The 15,276-nt window shown below is 39.5% G+C and overlaps 1 protein-coding gene across 2 annotated transcripts in view; it reads left to right on the top strand.

The window, feature by feature from the left end:
* Positions 1-15,276, top strand: part of DOCK11 (dedicator of cytokinesis 11) — a 218,988-nt gene that overhangs the window by 49,256 nt on the left and 154,456 nt on the right. For both annotated transcript variants that reach the window (XM_077146576.1, XM_077146575.1), the window contains exons 4-6: positions 8,207-8,289; positions 10,075-10,144; positions 11,987-12,082. In XM_077146576.1, coding sequence (XP_077002691.1) covers positions 8,207-8,289; positions 10,075-10,144; positions 11,987-12,082 — 249 coding nt within the window. The remainder of the gene's footprint in view (positions 1-8,206; positions 8,290-10,074; positions 10,145-11,986; positions 12,083-15,276) is intronic.

Genomic DNA, 15,276 nt, shown 5'->3' with positions numbered 1-15,276 from the left:
CAGCTGACTGGGGCAAAAGTTTGCTGGCTATGGGACATACAGTATAGTGCCTGGAACTATGAGGAAGCACTTTCCTAGGGTAGAAGGGACACACATGGGCCCAAGACAAGATGCAAGCAAAGAAAAGACCTGGGAGGACCCTATACTTTGACCTCAAGCTAATATTGTCTAAACTCACTGTTTGACTAAGCTCTGAGGGAGATAGCATAGGCCGATCTGCAAAGACTGAGAAAGTTGTTTTCTCCCTCCCTTTTTATTATTAGTTCCTGGCATTCAAGGAAAGCTCTGTTATAACACCAGATTGTTGCAAGCTTAAGGAGTCTAAATTCCAGCAATAACACATTAAAATATCAGAATGTCCCGGTTTCAACAAAAGATTATAAAATATAATCTGCCAATTTATCAGGCTTTTAATAAGTAGATGTATGTGTACTTTTCTATATTTCTTTTTTTTCACATTTGTCAGTGCCCAGCTGCATTAAAGTTTTTTTAATTTATTTATTTATTAATTAAAAAATTAACAACAAACAAAAACATTAACATATGATCATTCCATTCTACATATATAATCAGTAATTCACAATATCATCACATAGTTGCATATTCATCATTTCTTAGAACATTTGCATCAATTCAGAAAAAGAAATAAAAATACAACAGAAAAAGAAATAAAATGATAACAGAAGAAAAAAGATTATATATACCATACCCCTTACCCCTTGCTTTCATTGATCACTAGCATTTCAAACTAAATTTATTTTAACATTTGTTCCCCCTATTATTTATTTTTATTCCATATGTTCTACTCGTCTGTTTATAAGGTAGATAAAAGGAGCATCAGACACAAGGTTTTCACAATCACACGGTCACATTGTGAAAGCTATATCATTATTCAATCATCATCAAGAAACACGGCTACTGGAACACAGCTCTACGTTTTCAGGCAGTTCCCTCTAGCCTCTCCATTACATCTTGGTTAACAAGGTGATATCTACTTAATGTGTAAGAATAACCTCCAGGATAACCTCTTGACTCTGTTTGGAATCTCTCAGCCATTGACACTTTGTCTCATTTCACTCTTCCCCCTTGTGGTCGAGAAGGTTTTCTCAATCCCTCGATGCTGGGTCTCAGCTCATTCTAGAGTTTTTCTCAGTCCTTTGATGCTGAATCTCAGCTTATTCTAGGATTTCTGTCCCATGTTGCCAGGAAGGTTCACACCCCTGGGAGTTATGTCCCTCACAGACAGGGGGAGGGTGGTGAGTTTGCTTGTTGTGTTGGCTGGAGAGAGAGGCCACATCTGAGCAACAAAAGAGGCTCTCTTGGGGCTGACTCTTAGGCCTAAATTTTAAGTAGGCTTCACCTATACTTTGTGGAGTTAAGTTTCACATGAACAAACCCCAAGACTGGGAACTCAGCCTATAGTTTTGTTGTCCACACTACTTGTGAGAATATCAAGAATTCAACTTGGGGAAGTTGAATTTCTCCCCGCTGTCACCATTCCCTGAAGGGGACTTTGCAAATACTTTTCCACTCACTGATCAAATCACTCTGGGATTCATCGGGGCATCACCTGGACAGACCAACAAAATCTCATGTCCTACCCAAGATTCCAAGTACTTGTGGTGTTCAATCAAGCTATCTACATAAGTTATATTAGGAAATGCACTAGTCAAAATATAAATTTTGTACCAAATAAACATTATTTGCTTTAGTCTCACACATAAGGTGACATTTTAAAATATTAATTACCATCTATTTTCAGCACCCTGCAGTAATGACATTCCTTTGTTCTTCTTCATGAAAAAACATTTTTAAAATTTGTACATTTAGTCACTATTATTATACACTCTAGGCATTCCTAGATTATACCATCTCAATCTTTAACATCTATCTTTCTTTCTGATTTCATTTATGTCCCCAGCCCTCTTCCCTCTATCATTCTACATGCAGCTTCATTCAGTGTTTTAAAATGATTGTATTACAGTTAGGTAATATTGTGCTGTCCATTTCTGAGTTTTTATATTCAGTCCTGTTGCACAATCTGTATTCCTTCAGCTCCAATTACCCAATATCTTACCCTATTTCTATCTCCTGATGGTCTCTGTTACCAACGAAATATTCCAAGTTTGTTCACTAATGTCAGTTCATATCAGTGAAACCCTACAGTATCTGTCCTTTTGTTTTTGGCTAATCTCACTCACCATAATGTCCTCAAGGTCCATCCATGTTGTTACATACTACATAACTTTATTCTGTCTTAAAGCTGCATAATAGTCCCTGTATGTATATACCACAGTTTGTTTAGCCACTCATCTGTTGATGGACATTTTGGCTGTTTCCATCTCTTTGCAGTTATACATAATGCTGACATAAACATTGGTGTGCAAATGTCCATTTGTGTCCTTGCCCTCATGTCCTCTGAGTAGATACCTATCAATGGTATTGCCAGGTCATATGGCAATTCTATATTTAGATTTTTGAGGAACCACCAAACTGCCTTCCACAGCGGTTGCACCATTTGACATTCCCACCAACAGTGGATAAGTGTGCCTCTTTCTCCACATCCTCTCCAGCACTTGTCATTTTCTGATTTGTTGATAATGGCCATTCTGGTGGGTGTGAGATGATATCTCGTTGTGGTTTTGCTTTGCATTTCTCTAATGGCCAGGGAAGTTGAGCATCTCTTCACCTGCCTTTTGGCCATTTGTATTTCCTCTTCTGAGAAGTGTCTGTTCAAGTCTTTTACCCATTTTGTAATTGGATTGGCTGTCTTTTTGTTGTTGAGTTGAACAATCTCTTTATAAATTATGGATACTAGACCTTTATCTGATATGTTGTTTCCAAATATTGTCTCCCATTGTGTAGGCTGTCTTTTTACTTTCTTGATGAAGTTCTTTGATGTGCAAAAATGATTAATTTTGATGAGTTCCCATTTAGTCATTTCTTTCTTCAGTGCTCTTGCTTTGGGTGTAAGGTCTATAAAACCACCTCCAATTATAAGATTTGTAAGATGTTTCCCTGTATTTTCTTCTAATAGTTTTATGGTCTTGGACCTAATATTTAGGTCTTTAATCCATTTTGAGTTAACTTTTGTATAGGGTGTGAAGTATGGGTCCTCTTTCATTGTTTTGCATATGGATATCCAGTTCTCTACGCACCATTTATTGAAGAGACTGTTCTGTCCCAGGTGAGTTGGCTTGACTGCCTTATCAAAGATCAATTGTCCATAGATGAGAGGGTCTATATCTGAACACTCTATTCGATTCCATTGGTCAATATATCTATCCTTATGCCAGTACCATGCTGTTTTGACCACTGTAGCTTCATAATATGCCTTAAAGTCAGGTAGCATGAGACCTCTGACTTCATTTTTTTTCCTCAGGATACTTTTAGCTATTTGGGGTACCCTGCCTTTCCAGAAAAATTTGGTTGTTGGTTTTTCTATTTCTGAAAAGTAAGTTGTTGGGATTTTGATTGGTGTTGCATTAAATCTGTAAATCAATTTAGGTAGAATTGATGTCTTAACTATATTTAGTCTTCCAATCCATGAACATGGTATGCCCTTCCATCTATTTAGGTAGGTCTTCTGTGATTTCTTTTAACATTTTCTTGTAATTTTCTTTGTATAGGTCTTTTGTCTCTTTAGTTAAATTTATTTTAAATGTTTTATTCTTTTGGTTGTAAATATAAATGGAATTCGTTTCTTGATTTCCCCCTCAGATTGTTCATTACTAGTGTATAGAAACACTACAGATTTTTGAATGTTGATCTTGTAACCTGCCACTTTGCTGAACTCCTTTATTAGCTCTAATAGTTTTGCTGTGGATCTTTGGGGGGTTTCGACATAACTATCATATCATTTGCAAACAGTGAGAGTTTTACTTCTTCCTTTCCAATTTTGATGCCTTGCATGTCTTTTTCTTGTCTAATTCCTCTGGCTAGAACTTCCAATACAATGTTCAATAATAGTGGTAATAGTGGACATCCTTGGCTTGTTCCTGATCTTAGGGGGAAGGTTTTCAGTTTTTCCCCATTGAGGATGATATTTCTGTGGGTTTTTCAAATATTTCCTTTATCATGTCGAGGAAGTTCCCTTCTATTCCTATCCTTTGAAGTGTTTTCAGCAGGAAAGGATATTGAATTTTGTCAAATGCCTTTTCTGCATCAATCAAGATGATCATAAAAAAAAAGATGATCATGTGGTTTTTCTGCTTTGATTTCTTGGTATGGTGTATTACAGTAATTGATTTTCTTATGTTGAACCATCCTTGCATACCTGGGATGAATCCTACTTGGTCATGATGTATAATTCTTTTTATGTGCTGCTGGATTCGATTTGCTAGAATTTTGTTGAGGATTTTTACATCTATAGTCATTAGAGAGATTGGTCTGTAGTTTTCTTTTTTGTAGTATCTGTGTCTGGCTTGTTATGAGGGTGATGTTGGCTTCGTAGAATGAGTTAGGTAGCTTTCCCTCCTCTTCAATTTTTAGGAAGAGTTTGAGCAGGATTCATACTAATTCTTTCGTGAATGTTTGGTAGAATTCACATGTGAAGCCATTTGGTCCTGGACTTTTCTTTTTGGGAAGCTTCTTAATGACTGATTCAATTTCTTTATTTGTGATTGGTTTGTTGAGGTTGTCTATTTCTTCTTCAGTCAAAGTTGTTTGTTCATGCCTTTCTAGAAAGTTGTCCATTACATCTACATTGTTGTATTTATTAATATAAAGTTGTTGATAGTATCCTGTCATTAGTTCCCTTATTTCTGTGGGGTCAGTGGTTGTGTGTCCTCTTCCATTTCTGATCTTACTTATTTGCATCATCTCTCTTCTTTTTGTCAGTCTTGCTAAGGGCCCATCAATCTTATTGATTTTCTCATAGAACCTGCTTCTGGTTTTATTGATTTTCTCAATTGTTTTCATGTTCTCAGTTTCATTTATTTCTGCTCTAATCTTTGTTATTTCTTTCCTTTTGCTTGCTTTGGGATTAGTTTGCTGTTCTTTCTCTAGTTCTTCCAAGTGGACAGTTAATTCCTCGATTTTTTTGCCCTTTCTTCTTTTTTTTTCCTTTCTTCTTTTTTGACATAGGCATTTAGGGCAATAAATTTCCCTCTTAGCACAGCCTTTGCTGCATCCCATAAGTTTTGATATGTTGTGTTTTCATTTTCATTTGCCTCAAGATATTTAAGGATTTCTCTTGTAATTTCTTCTTTGACCCACTGGTTGGTTAAGAGTGTGTTGTTGAGCCTCCACATATTTGTGAATTTTCTGGCAGTCTGCCTATTATTGATTTTCAACTTCATTCCTTTATGATCCGAGAAAGTGTTTTGTATGATTTCAATTTTTTTTTAATTTATTGAGACTTGCTTTGTGACCCAGCATATGGTCTATCTTTGAGAATGATCTATGAGCACTTGAGAAAAAGGTGTATCCTGCTGTTGTCGGGTGTAATGTTCTATCAATGTCTGTTAAGTCTAGCTCATTTATTGTATTATTCAAATTCTCTGTTTCTTTGCTGATCCTCTGTCTAGATGTTCTCTCCATTGATGAGAGTGGTGAATTGAAGTCTCCAACTATTATGGTAGATGTGTCTATTTCTCTTTTCAGTGTTTGCCACATGTATTTTGGAGCATTCTGGTTCGGTGCATAAATATTTATGATTGTTATGTCTTCATGCTGAATTGTTCCTTTTATTAATACATAGTATCCTTCTTTGTCTCTTTAGCTAATTTGAAGTCTAATTTCTTGGATATTAGTGTAGCTATTCCTGCTCTTTTCTGATAGTTATTTGCATGAAATATCTTTTCCCAACCTATGTTTATCTTTGGGTCTAACATTTGTTTCCTGTAGACAGCATATAAATGGATCCTGTTTTTTAATCCATTCTGCCAGTCTGTGTGTTTTTATTGGGGAGTTTAATCCATTAACATTTAGTGTTATTACTGTACGGGTAGTACTTTCTTCTGCCATTTTGCCTTTTGGATTTTATATGTCATGTCTAATTTTCCTTCTTTTTACCTTTACTCATAGTCTTCATTTCTACACTCTTCTCCACACCTCTCTCTTCTGTCTTTTTGTATCTGTCTCTAGTGCTCCCTTTAGTATTTCTTGCAGAGCTGGTCTCTTGGTCACAAATTCTCTCAGTGATTTTTTTGTCTGAAAATGTTTTAATTTCTCCCTTATTTTTGAAGGACAGTTTTGCTGGATATAGAATTCGTGGTTGGCAATTTTTCTCTTTTAGTAATTTGAATATATCATCCCACTGTCTTCTTACCTCCATGGTTTCTGCTGAGAAATCTACCCATAGTCTTAGTGGGCTTTCCTTGTATGTGATGGAATGGTTTTCTCTTGCTGCTTTCAAGATTCTCTCTTTCTCTTTGACCTCTGATATTCTGATTAGTAAGTTTCTTGGAGTACGTCTATTTGGATCTATTCTCTTTGGGGTTTGCTGCATTTCTTGGATGTGTAATTTTAAGTCTTTCATAAGAGTTGGGAAATTTTCAGTGATAATTTCCTCCATTAGTTCTTCTCCTCCTTTTCCATCCTCTTCTACTTCTGCGACTCCCACAACTCACATATCTGTGTTCTTCATGTTGTCATTCAGTTCCTGAGTCCCTGCTTGTATTTTTCCATTCTTTTCCCTATATTTTCTTTTTCTTGATGGATTTCAGATGTCCCGCCCTCCGTTTCACTAATCCTATCTTCTGCCTCTCGAAATCTACCATTGTAGGTTTCCGTTGTTTTTTTTTCATCTCTTCTACTGTGTCTTTCATTCCCATAAGTTCTGTGATTTTTTTTCAGACTTTTGATTTCTTCTTTTTGTTCATTCCTTGCCTTCTTTATATCCTCCATCAATTCATTGATTTGGTTTTTGATGAGGTTTTCCATGTCTGTTCGCATATTCTGAATTAATTGTTTCAGCTCCTGTATCTCATTTGAATTTTTGGTTTGTTCCTTTGACTGGGCCGTGTCTTCAATTTTCCTAGTGTGATTTGTTATTTTTTGCTGGCGTCTAGACATTTAATTCCCTTAATTAATTTATTCTGGAGATTGCTTTCACTTCTTTTACCTAAGGTTTTCTTGCTGGATGAATTTGTTGTCTTTGTGTTCTTTGACATTCAGTTCAGCCTTCTCTGGACATCTAGCTCAGGTTTTGTTTAACAGAGGAGAATTTTTCAGTTCTTGTTTCTTGCCCTGCTTGTATGGTGCCTCCCCCCCCCCCCCGCCCCCCCCTTAGGAGTGTCTACGTAGGTATTATAGACCCCAGCCGGATTTTCCCAGATCAAACTGGCCTACTATCAGGGGGAAGGAGTCACCTGTGTCAGTTTTCCCTGTGGATGAGACCCAGCAGGTTGAAAGACTTTCCTGTGAAGTCTCTGAACTCTGTTTTTCTTATCCTGCCCTGTAGGTGGCACTTGTCTGACTGCAGGTCCCACCAGCATAAGATGATGCGGTACCTTTAAGTTTGGCAGACTCTCCCAGCTGGGGGCGTAGTGGAGACGGAGGAGAGGTTGTAGGCTGGTTTTAATGGCTTCAATACTAAGCCCTGGGGTCTGAATTCCTTGAGGGAGGGATTCCACCTGAGTTGGGCTTCACCCCTCCCCTGGGGAAGGCCCAGGCTTCAGACAGGTCCTCAAATGGGCTTGTTTCTGCCTATGCCTGGGGCAGTTGCAGCCTGAGAAGCCCTGCCACTGTATCCAAAGGCAGTCAAGCCTTTGTAGAAACACAGCCACAAAAACCTCTGTTTCTTTTCTTTTTTTCTTTTTCTGTCAGCCCTGCCCCCTTGGCACGGGGGCAAAAATGAGCGACCTCCGCTTTGACCAGGTTCACCTGAGCTGGGGGCCTATTTTTAGTAGTCAGAATTTGTTAATTAATTCCACAATTGGCGTTTGGTTGGGCTCAGACCCTGCTGCTGGTAAAGTCCCTTTCCTTTCCCCTCTGGGAAGCAGCCTGTGAGGGAAGGGTGCCGGCTGCTGTGCCTTGGGGAACTCACCGTTCTGGGGGGGGCCCACAGCCGGTCCAGCTGGTCCAGAGTGGGGTACGCTGTGTGTCCAGTCACTAATGTGGCTGCAGGAGCTGTTCTGTACGGTTTCTGGTTATTTAGTAATTGGTCTGGAAGACGAACTAAAATGCACACATTACTAAGCTGCCATCTTCAAAATCTCTTCTTTTTCTGTATTTCTAATTAAAGATTCCCATTTTTTTTCAGTGTATTAAAACCTACAGCACAGATTGGCATGTGGTGAACTACAAGTATGAAGACTTCTCTGGGGATTTTCGAATGTTGCCGTGGTAAGTTTAGAATTCAAAGGAAACATTCAAGAGGGGAATTATTAGACTTCTACTCTTTTTGCCACTTTGAAATCCCTCAGTTATAATTTATAATAAAGCAAAACTCAAATAACCACCATCCTTGGTAAATGCAGTATTTTGGTTAACTTAATATATTTTAGCTGGCTCATTGAAATTCTTTCCAAAATATATGTTTCTTTTTGGCTTTGGTACATCTACCTTAGCAATGAAATAATCTTTCTTTGATTCTAGATAATGTAGTATCCATTTTCTAGTGGTATCAATGAAAAAGGTAGAAGATACTAGGTTCAATTTGATGATGCTAGGACATCCTTTGAAAAAAATTTTTAGCAATTCTCATAGTAGCTTGTCTTATTGTTACTTATCACTTTCTCCTGAATTTTGAATGCTGAAAACAAATCTCAATAACTGGCAGTTCTGGCACAATAACTGCCAATAAGTTGAGTCCTCAAAGTATGCCTGCAGTCAGCCTTCATGTGGCCTGCCATTCATTTTTCATGGTCTGCTGTTCTAGAAACTGGGTTAATAATCTGCATCACACTTTTCAGGGGCAAATAATAATGTTAAATGCCTCCTACTTCCAGCATGGTCTTTCACCACTCAGAGATATAGCAATAATTACATGTAAATTTGATCTTTGCATCAGCTTGGAGGACTCTTTATTTTTTTTAGATTTGTTGTTTTAATCCTTTTGACTTGTCATATTTTTGCCCCTTTTTCCTTTTGTAGTAAGATAAGCATCAAGCTGTTAGATATGATCCTGTCGTTGACTCATCTTGATGATAGAATTGATTATATTTAATATGTCATTTCCTGTTGTTTTTCATTTAGAACATTGGTTTTCAGGCCCACAAGAACATGTTTGCAAAAGTGTGTCTCTCTAGCCGGCCATGGTGGCTCAGTGGCAGAGTTCTCACCTGCCGTGCTGGAGACCTGGGTTCAATTTGTGGTGCCTGCCCATGCGGAAAGAAAAAAAAAAAGTGTGTCTCTCTCAGTTGGGTTGGAGGACTGCTGTGAGCACTCAGGCCTAGGAACTTGACTGTAGGGTTTCAGTTCTACTTTCTGTTGCAAATTAGCCTGATGACCTTGGGCCAGTTTTGAAACTCACTTTTCTCATCTATAATACTGCTAACCTCACAGGGTATCATGTGGAATGCTTTAGAAAGAATAGTGAAGAAATAGAAAATTGTACAGCCTTTTATAGTTTTCAAAGCCCTACAGAAAACTGAATCCTAAAGAGCCAAGGTGATGAGTCCAAGGTCATATGGAAAACAAATGGGAGAGCCAGAATTGCACTATGCTGCTTTATGACATAGGGAAAGATAGCATACTGTTCTGCCACAGCTAAAAACTATGTCACATATTCCTTAGCAAATTCTACATTCCCTCAGTAGGCACTGAGTACCTGGGCTGAGTTATTTCTTTGCTGCTGACTACACATGTAGGAGTCCTTATATAAAAACTAATGTAAGTTTGGGTGGTGCAATGGTAGCTCAGTGGCAGAATTCTTGCCTGCCATGCCAGAGATCCGGGTTTGATTCCTGAAGACTGCCCATGCCAAAAAACAAAACAAAACAAAAAAACAAAAAAAAGTGATGTAAGTTTAATCATAGGAGAGAAGCTGAGTTTGGAAAGAAGAAAAGGATTTCTCATTATGAGTTGGCATTTTCTTTGTTGTGAAAGAAAGAATCGTTGTCTACTCATCTTGCATTGCTTTTTATCTATTCGGCTCAGTGTCTAAGACAATTCTCTTGCATTTTTCAGCAAATCTCTGAGACCAGAAAAGATTCCCAATCATGTATTTGAGATTGATGAGGACTGTGAGAAAGATGAGGTAAGGGTGGAGGCAATTGCACTGGTTTCTTCAAGGTCATTTCTGCAGAGAGAGATTTTCAAGGGAATTCCTTAAGATATAATGAGGAAAAGAATTGTTTTTGAATGATCTGTGGCTGGCTTTCAAACTGTTTAAAATTTTTTTTTAAACATTGCATTTCCAAATGAGATTTAGTAAAATAAGTGAAACAGGTTTTGATTTGGTTATAAAACGTGTTTCCTTCACCTGTGGGACATGCTTGTGGAGCTGCATTGCCTATGTAGGTCATGTGATTTGGTGATTCATCTTTGCGCTCCTGCCTGATTGATCACTCTTGGGCACAGATGTCCCAGATTCTTGTCACATATTGAGGGGTACTTTGTTTACATAATGCAGAAGGTCTTCCTTTATTACTCAGCAGATACTGAGTGCCTACTGTGTGCATAACACAGAGCCTTTCATTCTACAGTCAACAATTTCAGGTGTAATCTTCAGGGAGAAGGGGGACTTTATAGTTTAATTAGGAAATGGGGCAGAGCCTGTGTTCTAGTTTGCTAGCTGCCGGAATGCAACACACCAGAGACGGATTGGCTTTTAATAAAAGGGGATTTATTTTGTTGGTTCTTCAGAGGAAAGGCAGCTAACTTTCCACTGAGGTCCTTTCTTACGTGAAAGGCACAGGATAGTCTCTGCTGGTCTTCTCTCCAGGCCCCTGGGTTCCAACAACTTTCCCCGGGGTGACTTCTTTCTGCATCTCCAAAGGCCTGGGCTGAGCTGCAAGTGCTGAGATGAGGAATGCCGAACTGCTTAGGCTGTGCTACATTGCACTGTCTCATTTAAGCACCAGCCAATTAAGTCAAACGTCAGTCATTGCAGCAGACACGCCTCCTAGCTGACTGCAGATGTAATTGGCAACAGATGAGGTTCACGTACCGTTGGCTTATGTCCGCAGCAACAAGACTAGGTATGCTCACCTGGCCAAGCTGACAACTGAATCTAACTATCACATGTCCACCCCTTGTCAACTTGGCAACTTCTAGCATCACCTTAAACAGGTGCAAAAACTTCTCTTCTTGCTGTGGGCCTGTGACTCTCAAAACAAGTTATCTGATACCAATATGCAAAGGAGGATAAACACTGGATCCATAGGGAGAAACTGGAAGGAGAACCTGCAGGCAAACACCATTGGATTTCAAAGTCTGAAAGTCATTCATGCTTCGGCTTTAGAAAGTGGCAGTCCCACCCCTTCCAAGGGACCATGCAGTGGCCCGCCTCTTTCCAGATCAACCTCGGGGAACATCAAGGAGACCACCTCTTGGCTCCACTCTCTCCAGGCATCAGGGCCACCCCTGGGCTCTCTGCCATTTCTGGGGCACACGCTCAACCCCTCCACATGGTGGCAGCCAGGCTCTCCCAGTCCCCCAAGGAGCGTGCTACGCCTTTTCCAAGGCCCGAGACTGCACACCTCTTCCACTGCAATGAGAGGGGAAACTCATCCTCGCCCTTCAGGGTAAACTCACCCTCTCCATGTATATGGGTGGGTCCACTCTCCTGGCCGAGGTTTTTTGGCTTCAGACCCGAGCTTCCATGGTTCTCACTCTGCAAACTCCATTTTTTTCCCTTTTGTGTCCTCCTTTGTCAAGATTGGTAGTAGTTCCATTTACACCAACAGTCTCTTCAAACACTCCAGGACTTCGTCATCAATCTCTTCACAGTTCCTCCAAAGTCTTCCCCTTAGCCATCCAAAACACCGTCCAACAGATCTGGTATTTGCAAACTGCAGGGTTCTGTGCTCACCCCCCACCCTCAAAGTCTGATTGGATGTCTGACTGGTTGTTATTTTATTGTTTTGCTCTGTTTCAGGACTCATCTTCTTTGTGTTCTCAGAAGGGTGGTGTGATTAAACAAGGCTGGTTACATAAAGCAAATGTAAATAGCACCATCACGGTTACCATGAAGGTAAGAAGTAGCTATTTTATCATTTCATTATTTTAAGGATAATGTCACAAGTAGCTTGTCTCAAAATAATATTTTTTTTAGAATGAGCTCTAGCAAAAAAAAAGCGTCTTCTCTAATAAGAGTATTCTTACAGATGTGTGAAATTTTAAAAATCCAAAACCTCAGAATAAATTAGGAAGTACAACTTTTAGGGAAATGTAATTACAGCCTTTGGACTAAGGAAGTTTAAAATAGGAGGCTGTCAACTGTTAGAAAAGCTGAAAAAGTAATCAGGCTTCGTCTAGAAATATGAACAAAGCTGATCTGGATAGGACCAAGGTAAATCAGAATAGAGGATAAAGGATGATATGGTCCATATTTAAAAACTTCAATTTCTGTGCAAGATGAAAGGGAGGGATGTTTATTTGGGGCAAAATTTATATTTTGGGTAACGCATTATCTAATTTAACTTGTGTGGTCAGTTTACTTGAACACCATAATTACATGGAATCTTGAATAGGGCGTGAGACTTGTTGGTTTGTACAGGTTAGTGTGATGCCCTGATATATCCCAGAGTAACTTGGGCAGAGAATAAAAAAGTATTTGCGAAGTCACCTCTGGGGGACTGGGGAGAAAGGAGGAAATATTCAACTTCCCCATCTGGGGAATTCCTGATATTCTCGCAAGCAGTGGGAACAACCAATTCAAAGATTGAGGCTGGGCCCTCAATCTTGGGGTGTGCCTGTGCTGGTTTGAAAGGATGTATGGACCCTAGAAAAGCCATGTTTTAGTCATAATCCCATTTCATAAAGGCAGAATAATCCCTACTCAATACTGTATGTTTGAAACTAATCAGATCATCTCCCTGGAGATGTGATTTAATCAAGAGTGGTTGTTAAGCTGGATTAGGTGACGACATGTCTCTGCCCATTTGGGTGGGTCTTGACAAGTTTCTGGAGTCCTATAAAAGAGGAAACATTTTGGATCATGAAAGATGCAGAGAGAGCAGAGCAGAATGACATAGCCACAAGAAGCAGAGTCCGCCAGCCAGCGACCTTTGGAGATGAAGAAGGAAAACGCCTACCAGGGAGCTTCATGAAACCAGAAACCAGGAGAGAAACCTAGCAGATGACACCGTGTTTGCCATGTGCCCTTCCAGCCAAGACAGAAGCCCTGACTGTGTTCACCATGTACTTTCTCACTTGAGAGAGAAACCCTGAACTTCACTGGCCTTCTTGCACCAAGGTATCTTTCCCTGGATGCCTTAGATTGGACGTTTCTATAGACTTGTTTAATTGGGACATTTTCTCAGCCTTAGAACTGTACACTAGCAACTTATTAAATTCCCCTTTTTTAAAACCATTCCATTTCTGGTATATTGCATTCCAGCAGTTAGCAAACTAAAACAGTGCCCCAGTGAAGCTTATTCCTGCAAAGGAGAGGCTAAGCCTACTGATAATTATGCCTAAGAGTCACCCCCCAGGAAACCTCTTTTGTTGCTCAGATGTGGCCTCTTTCTCTAAGCCAAGTTGGCAGGTGATGGCACTGCTCTCCCCTCTACATGGAACATGATCTCCAGGGTTGTAAATCTCCCTAGCAATGTGGGACCTGACTCCCATAGATGAGCTGGAACCCAGCATTGGAATTGACCAAAGGGGGGAAGAGAGAAGTAAGACAAAATAAAGTTTCAGTGGCTGAGAGTTTTCAAATAGAGTCAGGGTGGGGGGGGGCTATTTTTATGTATTATATAGAATACACTTTTTACTTTATGGTGTATTGGAGTGGTTAGAGGGAAGTACCTGAAACTGTTGAGCCGTGTTCCAGTAGCCTAAATTCTTTTTTTTTTCACAATCACACAGTCACATTATGAAAGTTATATCATTATACAATCATCTTCAAGAAACATGGCTACTAGAACACAGCTCTACATTTTCAGGCAGTTCCCTCCAGCCTTTACGCCTTGACTAAAAAGGTGATATCTATTTAATGGATAAGAATAACCTCCAGGATACCGTCTTGACTCTGTTTGGAATCTCTCAGCCATTGACAATTTGTTTTGTCTCATTTCACTCTTCCCCCTTTCAGTCGAGGTTTTCTCAATCCCTTGGTGCTAAGTCCCAGCTCATTCTAGGATTTCTGTCCCCCATTGCCAGGAAGGTCCACACCCCTGGGAGTCATGTCCCATGTAGAGAGGGGGAGGGCAGTGAGTTTGCTTGTTGTGTTGGCTGAGAGAGTGGGGCCACGTCTGAGCAACAAAAGAGGTTCTCTTGTGGGTGACTCTTAGGCCTGATTTTAAGTAGGCTTAGCCTATCCTTTGTGGGTTAAGTTTCATGTGAACAAACCCCAACATTAGGGGCTCGGCCTATTGCTTTGGTTGTCCCCACTCAGTAGCCTAGGTTCTTGAAGATGATTGTATAAACATGTAACTTTTACAGTGTGATTGTATGGTTCTGAAAACCTTGTGTCTCAAGCTCCTTTTATCTAGGGTATGGACAGATGAGTAAAAAATATCGATAATAAATAAGTAATAGGGGGAAAAAAGAGCAAATTGGGTAGATGGAAATACTAGTGATCAATGAGAGGGGGGGGTGAGGGGTATGGTATGTATGAGGTTTTTCTTTTTTGTTTCTTTTTTCTGGAGTGATGCATATGTTCTAAAAATGAGCATGGTGAAGAATACACAACTATGTGATGATATTGTGAGCCACTGATTTTATTCTAATCAGTGGACTGTATGTGTATGGATATTTCTGAATAAAATCTTTTTGTAAAGGGTGGTGTGACGGTGGCTCAGTGGCAGAATTCTTGTCTGCTATACCATAGATGTAGGTTCGATTCCCCGTGCCTGACCAAGCAAAAAATTTAATTAATTAATAAAAAATAAAAAGTTCATGGAACATTTGGCAGTCAATAAATATTAGATGCTATGAGTTAAAAAAAAGGCTGTCAGTTAAATGAAGAAACTATTTCTGAAAAAAAATGGGGGATTATCAAAGGTTACTGAATAAGAAAGGAATATAATGAGTGGAAGGGTAAAGGGTATCTCATTTATTCAGTAACTAATAATTAGGTATCTATTATGTGCTGGTCCCTATGGGGAAATATATCAATATCTAAGGTGGGGTCCCTGGTTGCCAGTAGCCTCCAGTCAAGAGAAGAAATAGGTCAAATTAGCTTCTGTTCAAGCAATCCCCTTACTTCTTTCAGAATAGCCT

This window comes from Tamandua tetradactyla, chromosome X, assembly GCF_023851605.1.
Source record: "Tamandua tetradactyla isolate mTamTet1 chromosome X, mTamTet1.pri, whole genome shotgun sequence".
NCBI classification, from domain to species: Eukaryota; Metazoa; Chordata; class Mammalia; order Pilosa; family Myrmecophagidae; genus Tamandua; species Tamandua tetradactyla.
Note: the sequence above shows the minus strand (reverse complement) of the source record. Positions and strands in the feature narration are given on the sequence as shown.